The sequence below is a fragment of the Xiphophorus hellerii genome, chromosome 7, assembly GCF_003331165.1.
Source record: "Xiphophorus hellerii strain 12219 chromosome 7, Xiphophorus_hellerii-4.1, whole genome shotgun sequence".
Classification (NCBI taxonomy): Eukaryota; Metazoa; Chordata; class Actinopteri; order Cyprinodontiformes; family Poeciliidae; genus Xiphophorus; species Xiphophorus hellerii.
The window spans coordinates 25774872-25792040 of record NC_045678.1 but is presented as its reverse complement, the minus strand read 5'-3'; the positions used below and the strand labels follow the sequence as shown (position 1 = coordinate 25792040).

General features: G+C 36.7%; 1 protein-coding gene across 2 annotated transcripts in view; it reads left to right on the top strand.

Moving 5' to 3' along the window:
• ptpn4a (protein tyrosine phosphatase non-receptor type 4a) overlaps nt 1-17169 on the top strand; it is an 80093-nt gene that overhangs the window by 35048 nt on the left and 27876 nt on the right. For both annotated transcript variants that reach the window (XM_032567194.1, XM_032567197.1), the window contains exons 3-10: nt 4728-4835; nt 5853-5895; nt 6398-6476; nt 7948-7992; nt 8255-8307; nt 12838-12958; nt 13574-13661; nt 15027-15115. In XM_032567194.1, coding sequence (XP_032423085.1) covers nt 4728-4835; nt 5853-5895; nt 6398-6476; nt 7948-7992; nt 8255-8307; nt 12838-12958; nt 13574-13661; nt 15027-15115 — 626 coding nt within the window. The remainder of the gene's footprint in view (nt 1-4727; nt 4836-5852; nt 5896-6397; nt 6477-7947; nt 7993-8254; nt 8308-12837; nt 12959-13573; nt 13662-15026; nt 15116-17169) is intronic.

Below are 17169 nucleotides of genomic sequence, written 5' to 3'. Positions count from 1 at the left end.
TTTGGTCATAAAGTATGCAGGAGAGCTAAAAGCAGCATCACTTTGCTTTACAGACCACATTAATATTACCAGATGTAGGAATAAATGCATAATTTCTCTTATTACCAACATGTCTGAATCAATTTCCAAACATAACCTTATAGTTCCGTATAAAATTACGCAAAATTTTCTTTAATCTATCTTTAGTTGTTTCGTGATTACAACACTTCAACTTTTTGCATATTGCATTTGATTTAGTCATTCACTGAGGTCATAATTCTCAGTAAAATCTACAATCTCATTTTCACACAATGATTGGGGAACATGACGCAGCTGCTGTTCCTCTTTACTAAATCAAACTGGTTCGAATTGAGACCATCTCAGCATGACATCACTGTGGGGTTTTTTATGCCACCAGTAATAAACCAGTGCTGGTAAGTTTCTTGCTATTTCCAGGAAACACCAAATTTCTCCCCAATAAAAAAAGAAAGAGAAAGTCTGGTTACCCATAAAATGCGTAACCAGACCAAAAAGCTGGTAAGAGTTGATGGGAGCATAGTTGGAGCTAAATACAGAGTATTTAGAGCTAAATGCAGAGCAACTTCTCCATATTCAAGTGTCACTATAACAGGCTAATGTCTGGTTCGATTCTAGTTAAGGATGGGCGATATAGCTTAAAAATAAAATCTCCTATTGTTTTATTCTTCTTTATTTCCAGAGCTTTTCTCAAACGACATAAAATATCTAAAAAAAACAACAACCATGCTTCCTTCTCAGTTCACCTGAAATCAAAGTCAAAATGAGTCAAAGCTGTAAAACATGCTGTCAAAAAAAAGGCAGTTTTTGGGTGGAGTAACATTACTCTGAACCATAGAAACGTAACAAGTGCATTGGTGAAAAAAAAAAAAAAAGAAAATCCAAGTTTTCCAAAAATTAAATCCTCAAAAAACTGAAAATATGATCACAGATAACATTTGTCCAGTTTGGAGCATGTCCATAGATATCTGTTCCTTACTGTAGAGAGAGTAAATTTGGGCAGGAATGTGGAAAACCAGAAATTTTATTTAATCTCATTGAAATTCATTGCTGGTCCAAAGATAATGAAGACAATTCAAATTAGCTGATTAGTTTGCTGTACATGACGCCTATCTTCTAATCACAATATTTTGTGGTAATATTTTGTGGTACTGTCATGATAAGGATAAAAGTGATGATTAAAACTATTAAATGCCATTTTTTAGGTCACTGTATGACTTTGTGTTACAGCAAGCATAGCCTCACAAACAGAATTACTGCTCTTGAAACACAATCCCGTTTGCAATACGCAAACACCAGTCACATAAACAAGTGTGATGAACAAGTTATTGCACACAGTAACTGCATTTAATCATATTTTCAAGTTTATCGATATTTGTTTATATGAACAAACGTTGCAGAACCTAGTAAAACTAATAATCCCACTAATATGAACAGTTTTGGGAGTTTTAATCATTAATTGGAATTTATTGTAACAACGATAAATTGAAATTCTTACCATAAGAAATGTATCACGATAATGATGAATGATACAATAAATGCCCACCCCTAGTCAGAGGTTCGTCATACAGCTAAAAACATATCCAGAGTTGGATTGAATAATCCAGTTAAAATCCAGACATAAAAAGGGCTTTTGTAGAGAACGTTCTTTCTTTTACTCATCTGTCAGGTTGCATTTAAACCATTAAATTCTTTATAAGTGGCTGGAGTTAGGACCATTATTGTGGTTTAAATGTTGAGATAAGAATTTATTTTACAAGCAACTAATTAAGTGTTTAACCAGGAGTTTGGGCAAAAAAACTATAGGTAGAAAAGAAAGTAATTTAGAAAGTACTGAAGATATGATTCGTTTTTGGTTTGATGGATGTAAGTATAAAATTTTATTTCATGATCATGCTTTTCTGTCTGGACAGTCTTCCTATAATGTTCCTGAATTTCCCTTCTCCTCAAATACAAACTCATCCTCCATGTTCAGTCTTTGCAAAAGGGAAGTCCATGTGTCACTAGGCACACCGACACTGGGATTTCCCCTTCAGTGTCACTCCAGCCACTGTCTGTGGGTCTTTTTTTTCACTTTGATGCCAAAGATAAGCCCCAAGGGTATAAAACTTATCACATCTTCCCCCTTCGCTCCCCTTTTTTCTCCCGCTCTCAGTCAGTCTCTCGTGATTGCTCTCTATCACCATGTCTACTTCCTCTCTCCTCACTCTCATGCACACAGACACCCCTTCAGTTGGCACAAAGAGTGTTTGTCTCACCCGGTCGCATCGTCAATCACCTCTTTTCTCCCATGCTTTCTCTCGTCTCTCTCAGTGTCTCTTTCTACTTTCATTTGCATTCTTTCGCTTGTTTCCCCCCCCCTTTGAAAGTCTCCAGTAGTTTACATTGCGTGACACTTCGTGACACATTCTCCGTGAGTTCGACCCATCAGCAACTCTTAAAATTTTTGTTTGGTAAGACGACTGAAAAGGACCACATGCGGACATGTTTGCCTGTGTGACTCAGTTTTTATTTCAACAACATACGGCTGTTTGCCGTTGCACTCACATTCGGTGTGCATGCTTTCAGGGAGCGCAGTGTGAGACTCACAGAGGGCTCACACATCCAACTGAAAAGCTGCATCATACAAAGGAGAAGCACTGGAAAAGCTCTAGAGTTCTCATGTAGAGAGGATAAATGTGTCTTCATAGCAGAGGGATACAAACAGAAATGTTTTTCACTTCTATTTTTCTTTGAAAAGGGCAGTATTATGTACAATTGACATTTCTGAGCTTTAGATCGTGTTATAATGTCTCCACAACATGTTGAAATGTTCCTTCATGCATTTTTGAGAAATTATTTAATCACCCATGGCAGCCAGTCAGCTGTACAAAATGCCGGAGTTTACCGAGCGCCACCTTCGAGAATGAAATCCCAATCAGCTCCTTAAGACTAGCCAGCAGCAATTAGTAAACACTTGGTGAAACATCTGCTGAGCTCATTATACCAACTTCTCAGTGGAACGCTGGTAAAAACTTTGCAAAGACTTTCTGAAGGCAACGTTTCAGAAAGTGCAGGAATTCCTTAAAGAGACAGAGGCCCAATTTCAAGGTGTTGAATTACAAAGTCAAATTTCTTTTAAGTCATATACAGCATTTTTATAGCAACTGAAGGTAACATAGTTATTTGATTGTGGTAAATAATGGCACTATGTGCCTGTAAAGTACCTGCCTGTCTCTATAAGTGGGATGCAACTAGATCATAAGAATTTATCATCGCTTTGTGTGTAGGCTATTTTATTTGGAAGGAACTCTCATTCTCTTTCTAAATATCAGTAGAGTTTGGCCAATTAGATGTAATCAGAGTTACATCAATGAGTGAAGAGGGTGTGAAAATGCCCTTTTCACAACCAAAACGGGTGTGTAAACACGTTACAATGGCCTAGTCAAAGTCCAGACCTAGATCTAAGTGAGAATCTCTGGTAACACTTAAATATCGATCTTCCCAGATGTTCTCCATCTAATATGACTTTTGTTTTGCCGAAAAGACAAGCAAAACCACTCCTATTGCCCTACGGCCTCATTGTAAACTAATTTCTGTGATGTTAATTATTTCCAGCAGTTGTTTTACACCACTTCACAAGTTCAAATGCTGAAAAAGAACAGAGGGGCACACAGGCTTCAATAACATTTAATGGAGCTTTGACAGCCGTCGACTAAACACACACATGCACCCACCCGCACACACACACGCACACTGCCAGCTCTCCTAGAGGGCTGCCATGTCAACATGTCAACTGTCAGCTATCATTCGCTCACACACTGCACTGTAAAACTGTGTAACTGTGTCACCAGGGCAAACAGGAGAAGTGGACGAAAGCACAAACTGTGTCGGGGTGTGTGTGTGTGTGTAATTTTTCTCCCGTGGGAGCGCTGATGGCGTTCCACACTCGGCTTCTCCCTCTTGCTCTCGAAGTTACAGGATCAGGTGTGAATTTCTGCTCCACTTGTGTTCCCACAGTTTATCCTCTCGCCTGTCCTACGCTCTCTCAGAACGATGAGGTTTTAATGATGGATTCGATCAATTATTCCTCGCTTTTTCCAGCCGTTCTTTCTTTTCTAAGTGGCACTCTGTTCACTCTTTGATTTGCTTCCCCTTGTTTACGTTTTTCCCGCTTCCATTAGTGTGACATTTCGCTGTCTGGCTCGCATCCAATTCACCGCAGTCCATCCAAAAGTCAAATTATTTTCTCTCTTTTGAATGCACGGTCAGGTCTAGCTTCTGTTTGGATGATTTTTAAATCAGCTAGATTTGAATTAAGTTGTTTTAGCAGATCGATACCGTTCATTAATGTGAAAATACCGTCATTAAGTGTACCGTCATTAATATATTTCTGCCCAAAATGGACATAAATTTTAAAAAAGAGCAGCCCACAGGAGTTCATCAGCTTAATTCCTTAAACATGTCACTCCCCAATGCGGTTGGAACCATATTAAATGAGGCTCAACATGGACTAGTTGCAGATAAATTTTAAATGGATGGAATGTTTCTGTAGCAGCGAGGGTGTTTTTAAATAATTTAGATGTCTGTGGTGGGAAAAGGGGATTCGGCTCGCTCGCTGTTCCTTCCCTGACCTTTCAGTGGGGAGCTGCAAGATGGGATTCGCAGACCTGTTTGCCAAGCAACACAATGAGCAGCGAGCTTATTCGTTGTTTTTCTTTTCTTCTCCACAGAAGTCGGATCACGGCCAGGTGCTGCTGGACGCCGTGTTTAAGCACCTGGTGCTGACCGAGAGAGACTACTTTGGCCTGCACCTGGCTGATGATGGCTCAGATACACCAGTTAGTATCCTGCTCTCAGTCATCAGTGTGTGTGCCTGTGGGGGTGTGCGTGTGTGTGTGTGTGTTGGTGGGAAATTATTGTAGTGCCATCAATTGTGGATTGATAAAGATCTGTGGGATTTTAATTCTTCTTTAAAACTGACTGTATACTGTTTCACTTGTCTAACTTAATATCAAGTTAGACATAATGCACTACCATAGCATTCATTTAGTGTGCAGTTGATTATTTGTAGCAAAGGATGCATCTGAAGCTAAATAAAAAGATACTGTTCACCAATTTGTTGATTTATTTAGTAACACTTAATTTATTTAAACATGACGTAACATCTGTCATGAACATGAAAGAGCATTTATGAATCTCATTCAGTAAATAATGACACTTGTGATGCAAAGTTGCTCTAAAAGTTGCATTGAAAGTCCATTAAAAGTGCCAACTTTGCATTAAAGTGTTATTATGTTGTTAATGATGCAAAGTTAACACTTTTAATGGACTTTCAATGCAACTTTTAGAGCAACTTTGCATTAAAAGTGTTATTATTTACCGAATGACACTTTATGACAACAGTCATAGACATTCATAAATGCTCCTTCATTTTATGAAGGAACATGACAGGTGTTATGCTTATGACATAAACATATATATATGTATAATATATAATTTCCAAAATGTATATATTTTTGTGCAGTTTTGCCTTAATTAGTGCTCTGTGTTGTTTTTCAGCAAATGGCCTTTTTTGAGTCTGTATACTCCAATTACTGAGTAATTGTTTACTGAATTAGTTGCCGATTATTTAAATAAATGAGTCAACACGATTAATTTGACTAATTGTTTCAGCGCTAGCCTGCTTTTTTTTTTTCCTTTTCATTACCTTGATTGTTTGATTGTTTTGTTTTTATCTGTGTGAGCCTTTGGCAGGTTTCTGTGTTTGTGTTGACGGCCACCGGTGAATAATTGAAACGATGTGGTCCAGCTTTGTGCAGAGTGACTCTAAGTCTGTTCTTATCAATATTTTACAGCGCTGGCTGGATCCCAATAAGCCCATCAGGAAACAGTTAAAAAGTAGGTGAAATCCACCACACACCACCTGAACTCTTAACCAAACCATCAGAAAAGTTCACCCTACTCTAACTTGATCACTTTTCAGTGTGTTCCTATCCGCAGTTTAGTCTCGGTAACATTTAACAATCCACACTTTGCCTCCAGCAAAAGTCCATGATGTCATTTACCATTCTGAAAACGCCTAGAGCAATGATTAAACTCCATTTCAACTCTGCTCTTTTTTTTTTGATAATGAGTAATAGAATTTGTAACATGCAGGACAATTAAGGAGTAGCTGAAGTGGAGCAGGCAGTCGTCCTGCAGCAATAATTGAACTGTACTTCAACTCTTGTTTTTATTTTGGTTGATTGACTCACCGGCTGAATTCACCACTCGCTTTTTCTTTGTGCAGAGTTTTTTGAATGAAAAATGATGTGGAGAAAATGTCAATTGTATAAATAGTATACATTCATGAGATATTGTTATAATTGAAATGCTTGATGTTTCTCCTAACTTCCTTCAGGAGGGTCTCCACATAACCTGAGCTTCAGAGTCAAATTCTTTGTGGCTGATCCGAGTAAACTTCAGGAAGACTACACACGGTAAGTCCGGACGTCAACACCACAGCGTCATTATGCTACAGGTTTTACATTGTTTCATCCACATTATTAACTGGAATTTGAGACAGAGTTCATGTTTTTCTTATTTCTTTTTTGAATTTTAGCAGGATGCAAAGTAAAGCTACTTTTAGGCATTTGAGTTTTAGGTATTTGATTTAAACACTTTCTGGCAGCACCTAAATATGTAAAGATCCACATCATCACAACTTCACTTTAAGATGCAAGCTAGTATATCCACATTAAAGAGGCGTCCACACTTTTTCCCACGTGAAGAGACTTATCAAGTTGAAAACTCTCTCAGGCAACAAAAAGTACATTCTTTATTTGTACCTGCTAAATAATAAACTAAGCATGCATTTTTCATGCAACAAAGCAATAACCGGATTTTTCAGAGTAGAGGTCTATAAATCACGCAAATACAAAATATGACAGGACGGGTTTGCCTGTGAAAAAAGGCATATTTACACCATGAAGAACTACAAATGTGTCACGCTTTGTAGAAAATGTGTGATACAAATTTAGCCAAGTTTAATATATGGCTGGGACCACATCTGCTTTTTAGTAAAACTGCTGCTATTGTTGCTTCTGCTGGAGTTTTTATGAAATTAAAATGAAAGCAAAAGCTTAGTAAATAGAAGACAAATACTTTATGTTGAACCTAAAATCTTCTGCTACAATACTGGATTTCCATGAAGGCAAACACAAAAAAACACCTAAATGTTAACTTACTTTGCATTAATTGCAATGTAGTTTAAACATGCTGGATTATGAGGACCATAATCATTTTCATCTCCATGGAAGTTGGACAAAAACATCTTCAGCATCTGTTCTAATATGATTTAAAAGTTGAGCATACAGCTACATTTAACTCTTGGTGCTCTAATAATTTGGAAAGTAAAGACAGTTTTAATATTAATTTTACTTGAAACTGGTAATGCTTGTTAATTTTTTTTTACTATGTTCATCAATAAAATCAGTAACATTTCATGCATAGCTAATACTAGTGATTTTATGAAGCTGAAGGAGGAAAATAGAACTGGTGCATTTGAGTAAGAGCATAGAACTGTGACACATAAATAAAAGAATAGATGATCCCACAATCTCTGCTTTTGCATAGTCTGAATCCTTTGTGATCTAATATTGTCAGCTAGGGAAAAGCGCACACACTTCCATATTGCACATATAGGCATTTCACTGTGACTCCAGAGAAGATATGAATTCTCAGAACAGTACGAATGTAAAATATTTGCCACTTGTCGGCTTTACATATAGCTTTAGAGTAGTTCTCGCACAGTTCCTCGGGTAAAGAAAAAATGTTTCCTTAGTTTATTGTGGTTGATAATCAAAATGCAGCCTTTTTGGAATGCATTCACTGCCTATTATCTCTAATTTTCAAAACCAACTGGACAGTTTGCTCATCTGTTGTCATTATATTGTGTTTTTCTCCCATAAGGTACCAGTATTTCCTTCAGATCAAGCAGGATATATTAACTGGAAGGTGAGCATGTCGTACTTTAGGGATCTGTTGTTTTATAAAAGTGGGATGAGTCATGAAATGTGGCATTATGGGAGTGAACCTCTGGCTTCATGCACAGTGTGCTAATTAGTTTTCTTTTTTTAATCATTTTTAAATTCCAGTTATCAAATCCGAATATTATGTTCTGCTGAAAACAGCTGCATCTTAAATATTACCCAGTGCAGAAATCTTTGAAGTTTTGTATGTTTGAGTTAATGCGTTTTATTTTTCTTTCAATTTTCAGATTGCCCTGTCCTCACAACACAGCTGCGCTGCTGGCATCCTATTCTGTTCAGTGTAAGCATTGCTCCCTGGGTACAGCCATTACACGTAACAATGAAAAGGCGATTCATTAGGGCTCTCCTTAGCTACACACACTGTTAAATGTAATGACTGTGGTTGCTGGAGTGCTTTTACAACTGCTGCTCTGAAGCCATGGAGACTTTCTTTAAAACCATGCGGTGGGATGGGTTTCTATATTACTGTTGGTTACATAAATATTGCATGCGATACTGGTTTTCTCTAAAGTCGACCTTTAATAATAGATTGATGTACAGAAGCAGATCGATAGGCGAGTATTTTGGCTAACTGCTAAGTTGATGTTCAGTATCTCTTCATATTTCCAGCTTAATGTGCATTTCTTTTTGTTTTTTGATAAACAGCCAGAACAGATAAATTACAATTTGACTCTTTGGTGATGAGCTCCATGTTGGAAGGTCTCCTTGCCATCACTTTAATGTTTAGCTGCCTCCATAGTTTCTCTATCAGATTGAAGATTGGCTGCACCACTCCAAAATGTTAATATTACTTCCAGTCAGAAGGAACATAGATTCCTCTAAATCTAAATAATGAATAATTTTGAGCTTAACTGTACAGTATGTGTCTGTACAGTCATTGGTATAGAGACAAAATTCAGGGACCACTCTAACATTTTTTTTTGATTTCACAGTTTATCATATTTGCCATATTTACTATTTTTCAAACATGTGTTTTGAGTGAAATTAAGTGTTTTGTTTCTTCTAAACAAAAAATTTCTTCAAAAAATTTATTTTGAGTATTTTTCAGTAGCTCACAAATAGTTAAAATGTCAACAATGCATCTCTTTAAGAAGCCTGTTCACAATGTTGTCATCTTATTATTGGAAATGTCAGTGTGAAACTAGAAATTAGTTTATACCAATAGATTTTAGGAGTTAATTTTATTGAATCTCAACACATTTCTAACATTTTTACTTATTGTATTGATGCCTTTTGCCTGCTGCCTTGTTTCATTTGTCATTTCAGCACTAGTAACTCCTCCCCCCTCCAGTCCCTCTGCTCTCCCCCTCTATGGCATATTTAGCCAGGAATCTGCACAGCCTCAGTATATAGGTCAAACAAGAGATTTGACCTAGACCTTCGTGGCTCTGACCCTACGGCTTTTACACTGACACACACATACTGTGTTGCTGGGTCCATGCTGTCACTCTTCACAGTGCCAGCACAGATTATGGAGATAAATGTTTGCTTTGGGGAGGAAAAAAATGGCTTGAAGCAGCTGCTATGCTGCTAATTCAGCTCGACTGCCAGCTCTGCTGACTCCAAATCCCACACAAATCAAGCCTGCATTCTCAAAAGATCTGAAATCTCTCCTGGTAGTCCTAAATTCCTGTTTTATGATTGACTGTAGAAAAAAAATACACCTTCCCTCAACATTGCAAATATCTTGGTGAAGGGGAATAAAATACGGTTTAGCTGTGTTTTATCCCCTCCTGTTTCTGTATTTTATTTCAAGCTTACCCTTGAAACGGCTGTTTTCATTGGGTTCACTATCCGATGTATTCTAACAGTGGTTGAAGCACATAGAATATATTTGTATACTACTTACTGATGTGTACAAAATTTGATTTTCATTTATTTTCATATGTGCAAAATTCAGAATTCCCGCTTTTCAATTTCTGATTTAAGGTTTTTAACATTTAGACCTTCCAGTATTGACTTTAGTTGATTTTCTTTTCATACATCATTCATTCTGGGGTTTTTTTGTGCTAATTTCATATATAAAGTCTGGCCAAAGTAGTTCAATATCTTTATAGTGAACTTTTGTATTTACATTTTAAATTTTTTTTTAAATAGTGACTGAGCTGTGGAAATCTGAGTCTGAAAAAGTGTGAAGTTTTAAAATTAATATTTGTAGACGTAAGTTTGAACCTTGAATGAATAAAGAACAACTTCACTGTAGTTTGCAGTCTCCCTCTCTCAACTGGAAAATGCTGTTGATGGGCTGTTTGCTTTTAAATTTTATGATTTATTTATCTAAAACAGAGACAATGTACAGTAGGCATTAACCTCAGAGGAAAGATGCATCGTGTCAGGGTGTATCCCTGGTGCTAATTTCCAGTTGTAGGCCCTGACTCAGCTGGTAATTTTTTTTATATAAAAAGAGAATGCATAAAAACAGCTGGACACTATTCAATAAATATAATTCATAATTTAAACAGCATCAGTTATACAATCCAACAACATGCAAAAAGTCACTCGTAACATCCTTACTCCCACTCACATCTGCTCACATTTACCAAAAAAACAAACAAAAAACAAAACATTAAAACAGACTGAGAGTTTTCAACAGATACTGGAAAATAACTGATTCTGGTTACAAGCCAATTCCTCAATTATCTTAATTTTTTTCTTCTTTTGCATTTGTTTTTTTTTTGTTTTTTTTAGCTTTTTTCCATCATTGCAAGTAGACTTAAACTTTCACCAGCCCCTTTCATTCAAAAAATAACTCTACAGCTGAAACAACAAGGAAAAACCAACTACATTAATAAAAAAACTCACGTTTTAAATCCAAGTCTTTTGGCGGATGCCATCACGACCACAGTGTTCTTCTCCTTCCCTGTTAGGCGTTTTAAAGTTGACGCTGAACTGTGCAGAGCACTGGTGGTGTGTGCGCATCAATGAGCGTCTGAGCTGCCATTGATTTGTTGGTCAATATGCTTAGGCTACCGGCCTGCAGGTCAGTCAAGGGACTACTTGAGCAAATTGATGTTTTTAAGCTTCAGGTGAAAGCAAGTGAGCTAATGGGATCCACTTTTGGCTAGCAAACCCTGAGGGTTCTGAAAGCTATCAGGAGTCTTTTAATTCGTTCCGTTTGTTGCCCGCAAACCTTTTCATTACCTTCGAGTTGAAACCATCGGGTTTCCTTCTCTTTGTCTGAGAGAGTTAAATTGTGTTTCTTTAATAAAACAATTTTATTAAAATAAAGTCCCAAAACAGTAAAGGCAGGTCTAAATTCTTCTGTCGATGCCTGTTATGTTGTAAAATACAATATACACACATAGAAGTGCGTTCCCATTGGCTTGTAGAGAGGAAAGACAATGCATTAGACCACATTTGTGGTCTTTATGGACTTCAATTGGCCTTAGCAGTTAAAATTACACAGAAAACTGTGTAATTTTAACTGCTAAAGTTCACAAAGTAATGAAATGTCTAATTGTTTCGACTAACGATTGGGGAATTTTCAGTTGTTTAGAAATGGCTGCTAATGACTTTTTGTTACATGTGTGTGTCTTAGATTACCACAGTCCAAAATGGGCCAAAACTGGTTTGTTTAAACTAGTTGCGGGCCACAAAATGCATTAATTTAAAAATTAGTTTGTGATTATTATTTTTTTCTTTTTAGTTTAACCCGTTAAACAATGAACAAATTTTTAATAAAATATGTATATTATTAAAGATCTAAAACAACAAAAGATTCAGGACTGTTGCCTTTTTAAAACAAAAACAGACAATTTCCAAATTTTGTGGGCCATGAATTGTTTAATATTTTCTTGGCCAAATTTTTATTAGTTTTGATTTGCAGTCAGGGGCCAAACAAAATCTGTTAAAGGACTACAAATGGCCCAGAACAACCCTGTTACACCTTAGATAAGATTCACTTGAAAGTTCAAAAGCGTCTGATCATAGCTGTGTAAGATTTTAATCATTTGATGCTATCACACTGCCTTAATCATGCTTGCATTGTGGTTTTAATGACACATGCAGTTCCTTTTTTGATAATTCAGGCCGTATTCTCAGAAAATGTGGGGTGAAGGTATACAAGGACTTCTTCTTTATCTGTGCACTGTTTCTGTGTAAACTGCTGACACCACAGAGTGGGTTACAGAAAGATTCGCAGATGTTGTAACAAAGTTCAGCTGTGGTTTGGTGCTGATGTTAAAATTTTAAAAATGCCGTAGCGATAGTTTTTATACTGTTCTCCCGCTGAAATTGCTTCGCTTTAAGCAGACATTGAAGATTAGAGGGGTTTTTTTCCCAACAAATAAGGTGCCAGCCTGTCAATTTGTTTGGTTTTTATTAGTTGATAAATTGTTTTTATTTATGTAAGGACTATTTTCAGTTGAAAATAAGATAAAATGGAACATAAATTATGATTTTTCTATCATAATTTATGTTTTCTTACCAGTAAAAACAAAAGGTGGAACATGATGAGGTATAGTGGTTGTAACATCTTGAAGCTAATCATTATTCAACCACAACTTAGTAACAGGATCAGGTTTGAAACAAGTTTATAACTCACTGTATTGGTAAAGTTTCAAAAATACAAACTTATTTGAAGTGGAAATCCCTTTGTGCATGTTTGATTATTGAAGTATTGAAGTCATCTAAAAGGAAAAAGGAAACTGTCTTGTTTTATAGACTAAAATCAGGCAATGTTTTTCCAGAGAAAATGAACCAGCAATTTTCCAACTAGCATATAAGATGAAGATTATTTGTCAGCAGTCATTCTGGTTTTGTTTTATTTAAGTCACATATTGGTCTTTTTTCCCCCTCTCTCTTCCTGTAGCCGAGTTGGGGGACTACAATGAAGCGGAGCATTCTTCCGGCTACCTGTCCGACTTCTGCTTCATCCCCAACCCCCCACAGGACTTCCACAAAGAGGTCTCCAAACATCACCAGCAGCACAGGTACGCCGAGCCGCTCGCTGCAGTGCTGCTGGCCGCCACTCAGACCGGATTATGTGTAAACAGGGAGAGACAGCGGGAACAGACTCTGTGGTGGGAAAGAAGCGTTTTCAAATCCAGATTAGATTAAAGTTTTTATGTTACATGGAAATGTCTCAAATATTTTGTTTTAGCATTTCACAGTTCTGGAAAAAAGATTGGAGTATTGTCATATATTTCCATTCATTCATCCATACAAAAATATGCTTATCCATCCATCCATCCATGCTCTTGAAATTTGACTGGAATTTTAAAATGTGTGTAATAAACAGATCAGTCATAAATAACTTCTCCCTTTCATGTGCATCACATTTTGATCTGCTGGTAATCTTTAGAAATATCCACACCTGCAGTAGGTCCAAACTGTTCCGACATACACAGATTCACACACCAACACACCTTTTGCGCTGCCCTTTACTTGACCCCTTTTCTTGCAATTACTTCAATTCATCTGGAACTGACGATTTCTTTTTCTTTTGTCTCCTTTTCCCTCTCTGCCACCCTGTCATCAACGCTCCCTTTGCACTCACCACTACGCTCTCGTCCCCATCTGTCTCTGTCCCCTCCTCCCTCTCTCAGCGGTCTATCTCCTGCCCAGTCGGAGTTTAATTATCTGAACACAGCACGCTCGCTGGAGCTCTACGGGGTGGAGCTGCACTATGCAAGGGTGAGTAAGGTTTAATTCCATTTCTGTTGTTTCCTGCGTATGTTTCTATATTCTTATGGCAACTAAAGATTTGTGTAGCTTCAACGTTGCCACCAGTTGCAGAGGCGAGCAGCTCTGCAACTGGAAATGAAACCATTAGTTTCATTGTTTACATTGATACCTTCTCATCTTAAAAGCAGAATCCTGAAACCATCGTTCTTTTCACATCCGCTGGATAGATGTAGAATGATAAAAGAAAAAAGATTTGTTATGTAACCCCCACTCTAAGGATGAATGGTGCTTTCATCTTGTCATTTCCTGCTCATTCTATAGAGTGAATCCACATGACGGAAATTAGAGCAATGTACCATCAGCCATAATGTCATGATGGGGTGGAAATATGAAGAGATAAGCTGTTGGGTAAACAGTATGGATTCAGCTGAACAGTGCTGAGATAAAAAAATATTATCAAGTGCTCACAAGAGACATGTTTAGCATCCATCTTAAAAATGTAATCAAATGAGTCTCTTTTTACATGATTTTACTCATTTAGTATGAGAAATGGCATAGATTAATTTCATTTTTAGTAGGAGTCATTTGCACCACTTGTGTTATCCATAATAACTGGTCTGACTACATGTAGAGTTTAGTATGTATCGAGAATATTTATCTAATATAGTTTCTCCCATCTTGATAATCTTCCGTAAAACCACAAAATCAGCGTTTCTTTTGTCTGGGATTTCCTTTTTATAAAGCTGATGCAGCTTTCTTTGTTTTGAGTCCATCTCTTCTGATTTCCAAAAAACTCTTAATATAACATTTTCCTCTAAAAATACAGTTTTTAGTCTTAGTTTTTAAGCTTCAGCTGAAAGCAAGTGAACTAATGGGATCCACTTTTGGCTAGCCATCCCTGAGGGCTCTGAAAGCTATCAGGAATGGTTTCATTTGTTCTGTTTGTTGCCCGCAAACCTTTTCATTACCTTCGAGTTGAAACCATTGGGTTTCTTTCTCTTTGTCAGTTTTTTATGTGTTTTCTGTTCTGGGTAAATGTGTAGGTTCAGTTGATGAATACCATTGAACTTTTTTGCATTTTGTCATGCTGCCTCCACAAACGTCTATTTAGTTTATTGGGGTTTAAGTGACACAAAGTTATTGTGAAATGAAAATAAAATTATACATGGTTTTTAATTTTTTAAAATAAATAATATATATGCATTTGCATCTTCACATTACCGAAATGATTCGGAAAATCTGACCCGAGTTTGAACATGGATGGTGTAAATCGAGATTTGACATTAAAAACAATATTTCTTTTCTCTGGTTCAGCTCTGGTTTTATTATTCCCTCTCTTCATCATGCAAATATTGCCTCTTCTTCTCTGTTTAGGACCAGAGCAATGCAGAGATTCTGATTGGGGTGATGTCCGCTGGCATTGTGGTTTACAAGAACAGGGTACGGATCAACTACTTCCCATGGTAAGAGAAACACAAACTGAACACATGCCTGTGAAGTTACATACCACAGTGACATTGATATGATTTTATTTATATGTTTCTACATGGTCAGCATATTTATTTAGCTTCCAAACACATAAAAAACTATGACGCATCATTAGGGCTAGACTAAGAACAAAAATCATAAAACGTTATAATATTATTAAGAGAAAAAGAAAAAAGAATTAAGAGAATTAAATTAAACTATAATGAGAGCAAATTAGATCTGGATAATTATTGAATCTTTGCACTCAAAAACTTTTTCTTAGTATTTTAACAATTTTTTTCTGGTCATATTGTGTCTTGTAGTATCGTAACTCCAAAAAAGAAAAAAATTATTTTTGTCTGGCCCTAGCACTCCATTGTATGAAACAGTAAACACTGAAATGGTAAACAAAAAATAAGTCACTTAAAAATGAAACACTAGTTATTTTGTGTTTAATATTCATTACCTTATCAGGGTGCAAATCCTCACAACTTTCCATCTAGATACATATCTTTGCTCTAGTATTACAGCTTTTCACAAGTTTTTTTTAGCTTGAATATGTTTCCTGTTTATGCTGTTGAGCCTTCATGAGGTCATTTAGAGATGAGAAGGTCTGGCTCGCTTTTCCTGCTGGCTTTCATTCCAAAGGTCCGGGCTGAGGTCGAGGTCAAGGCTCGGTGCATGCCACACTGCACCTATCAAAGCTTGTCTTTACATTCTTCACATTCTCATTGTGTCATCAGAAATCTGGAAGCACGACGTGATTATGATTTCACACACTTGTGGCTATGGGTCTGAGTGAAACACCTGAAGTCAGCAGAAGTAGTGTGACCAACTACTTTAATGCAGACAGTGTATAATTAAAGCTGACTACTGGAGACATCTGCTGTAAAATTTGTATTTGGATGTTAAAAATGACCAAAAATTAAGTTGGAAATTTGAATCTACAAAGCATCAAATTTTAAAATGAAAAACCACCGAGCAATACTGAAATATTCACTAAATGAAGTGGCCTTAAGTGTCACAGCCTTCTCTCAGTTTAATTTCTATAATCATCAAAGAGATACATTCATATCATATGTAGTTGTGCACAACTTATATGCATTTCTGTTTGGATCCAGATGACATGTTTTCATGTTATATCTGGGTCAGTTGGACCACAGCGTTTCACTGCAACCCCACAGAGGGTGATAACTTGCTGGTTTATAGTCTGCTCAGAGGAGAAGAAGAAAATAAGCAAAAAAGAGAGAATAAGGCGTTTCTCGGTGCAGTTTTTGTATCTTTGTGGTAACTGAGAGATAAACTATTCAAAGTATGAAAACAATTGCTGTTTCTTTAAAAAAGAACAACTTAATTGCTCTTTTCTCTTCTGCTTGTGATCCGATTCTTTCTTGGGTTTTCTTTATAATCTGCAGGTTTGGTGCAGTGACAAATTGTACATTTTTCAACTTGCTCATCTCTTGCCGATTATCTCGATACCTGAATTTTTCTCATGAATTTATCTGCAATGCCTTAATGCTAAGTGTGAGAGAAGATTCAATCTTGGGATAGTTTTACTGCTTCTTAGGTGTTAAGGAGGAGCACAAAAGATGGGAGCTTAGAAAGTAAACCTGTTTTTCTACAGAGGCATCTTAGCCATCCATTCATTCAGGTGGCTTAAACGCAGAGCTCGACTCATAAAATCCTAGTTTATTTCACTATTTCACGTACCATGTTCTTCATGTCTGACTATTATGGATTCAACAAAAGCCACCTGTCACGTCACACCCTCTAAAAGGTCCCTTCAAAATCTTGAAGGAGCCGATCATTTATCCCCTCTGTCAAGAAACATGCTGGATTTGGAAATGTTGGCAGTCTTTAGAGAATCTGACATAAAGATTTATAAACTCTAGGAGATACAAAAGGAGACTGCTGGTAGATATTCTAACCAAATAGTATTCCTACTATTCAAAAATCCTAAAAGGCTACTCTTAATTACCAATTAAGATAATATTCTTAAAAAGTGAAATTGAAGCTGGTTAAAAAAGAGTCAGTTGACAAACAAAAAAAA